At 39.3% G+C, this 1,775-nt stretch overlaps 1 protein-coding gene across 2 annotated transcripts in view; it reads left to right on the plus strand.

The window, feature by feature from the left end:
- The window catches only part of ttc13 (tetratricopeptide repeat domain 13), a gene marked incomplete in the record, with an annotated part of 30,708 nt that overhangs the window by 20,952 nt on the left and 7,981 nt on the right, over positions 1–1,775 (plus strand). For both annotated transcript variants that reach the window (XM_014031299.1, XM_014031300.1), the window contains 2 exon segments: positions 959–1,089; positions 1,160–1,292. In XM_014031299.1, the coding sequence (XP_013886753.1) occupies positions 959–1,089; positions 1,160–1,292 (264 nt within the window).

Consider the following 1,775-nt stretch of genomic DNA (forward strand, 5'->3'; position numbering starts at 1 on the left):
GGGTCCTCCGGAGGACCCGTCCTGTCGTTTTGGACACAGCCAAAAAGATTAGTAGCAAAATGTTAGCTAACGACAAAATGCAACAAAAAGCTAGCTAAAGGAAAAATGTAGCAAAGGGATTTGCAGCAAAATGCTAGCTAAAGACAAAATGTAACAAAAAGATTAGTAGCAAAATGTTAGCTAACGACAAAATGCAACAAAAAGCTAGCTAAAGGAAAAATGTAGCAAAGGGATTTGCAGCAAAATGCTAGCTAAAGACAAAATGTAACAAAAAGATTAGTAGCAAAATGTTAGCTAACGACAAAATGCAACAAAAAGCTAGCTAAAGGAAAAATGTAGCAAAGGGATTTGCAGCAAAATGCTAGCTAAAGACAAAATGTAACAAAAAGATTAGTAGCAAAATGTTAGCTAACGACAAAATGCAACAAAAAGCTAGCTAAAGGAAAAATGTAGCAAAGGGATTTGCAGCAAAATGCTAGCTAAAGACAAAATGTAACAAAAAGATTAGTAGCAAAATGCTAGCTAAAGACAAAATGCAACAAAAAGCTAGCTAAAGGAAAAATGTAGCAAAGGGATTTGCAGCAAAATGCTAGCTAAAGACAAAATGTAACAAAAAGCTAGCTAAAAAAATAAAAGCTATATGTAACATAAGACTGTTCAGTGTTCTGTGGTACTGCTTCGATAACAAACACCTGTAATATTTTGTTAAAAACATGACGGTCTGTATTGTTTTGATGAGCAGGAAGTCACTCATAAACTCTGACTCATAAAGCTGTTAGCACTCCTTCAAGTGGCTCTTAACCTAAAGAGCTACTTGCCTTCAAAATAAAAGCACAACAAAAGCTGAACTGTTGGATTTGCTTGTATAAACATTCATATTTGGCTTCTAACTGATTCCCGTGAAGTTATTTTATTTTATCTATTTTAAAAATAATTATTTGCCTTTCTGTTGTTCCAGAGACGTTCTGCCGCAGAACTTTGACAGCTACAGCACTGAGGTCCAGAAGCTGATCTGCAGCGCCGACCACCTGGGTGCACTGATGCAGTACAACACTCCGGGCTTTTTACCCAACAAGAGAATACACAGAGGTACTGCCAGTTAGGAAACGACCAAATCCAGGGTTAAAAATGAGTAACGTGACTGTTTGTTGGTCTGAAGCCATGGGTTTAGCCACGCTGGAGGTGATGCAGGCCATGCAGCGAACGTGGAGCAACGCTAAAGTCCGAGTTAACGGGAAGACCAGACAGATGCAGTGGAGAGACATGTTTGATATCGCCGTCAAATGGAGGAGGTGAGGGACAAAGTCAATGCTTTATTTTTTTTATATGCTTGTCTTTAGGGCTGCAGCAACGAATCGATAAAATCGATTATTAAAGCGTTGRCAACGAGTTTCATTATCGATTCGTTGTCATGTGATTCATGCGTCCCTCTCCATGTCTGAGCCGTTTACGTCACCCGCAGAGCGTTGTCAACGCTGGCTGAGCTAAATAAAGTTTAGGAAGAAAAAAAACACTCTACATGTAAAGCTCCGCCCTCTCTGAGAGCCTCCAGTGAAAAGCAGAGACTTCAAACTTTAAACCAGTTTTTAAACTGTGGTAAGACAAGTAGATGTGAAGATATGATAAAAAGTATCTGACACATTTATTCTTTTAAAGACGTCTGATTTGATGCGTCGTGTCACGAGGAGGAAACACGTCCCGCGGTGAAAAAAAAAAACCCTCAGTCGACCTCAGTTCACCGTGTCTTTCCTCCTGTCAGACCAGAAATATAAAAC

This window comes from Austrofundulus limnaeus, unplaced genomic scaffold (genome assembly GCF_001266775.1).
Source record: "Austrofundulus limnaeus strain Quisiro unplaced genomic scaffold, Austrofundulus_limnaeus-1.0 Scaffold1219, whole genome shotgun sequence".
Lineage (NCBI taxonomy): Eukaryota > Metazoa > Chordata > Actinopteri > Cyprinodontiformes > Rivulidae > Austrofundulus > Austrofundulus limnaeus.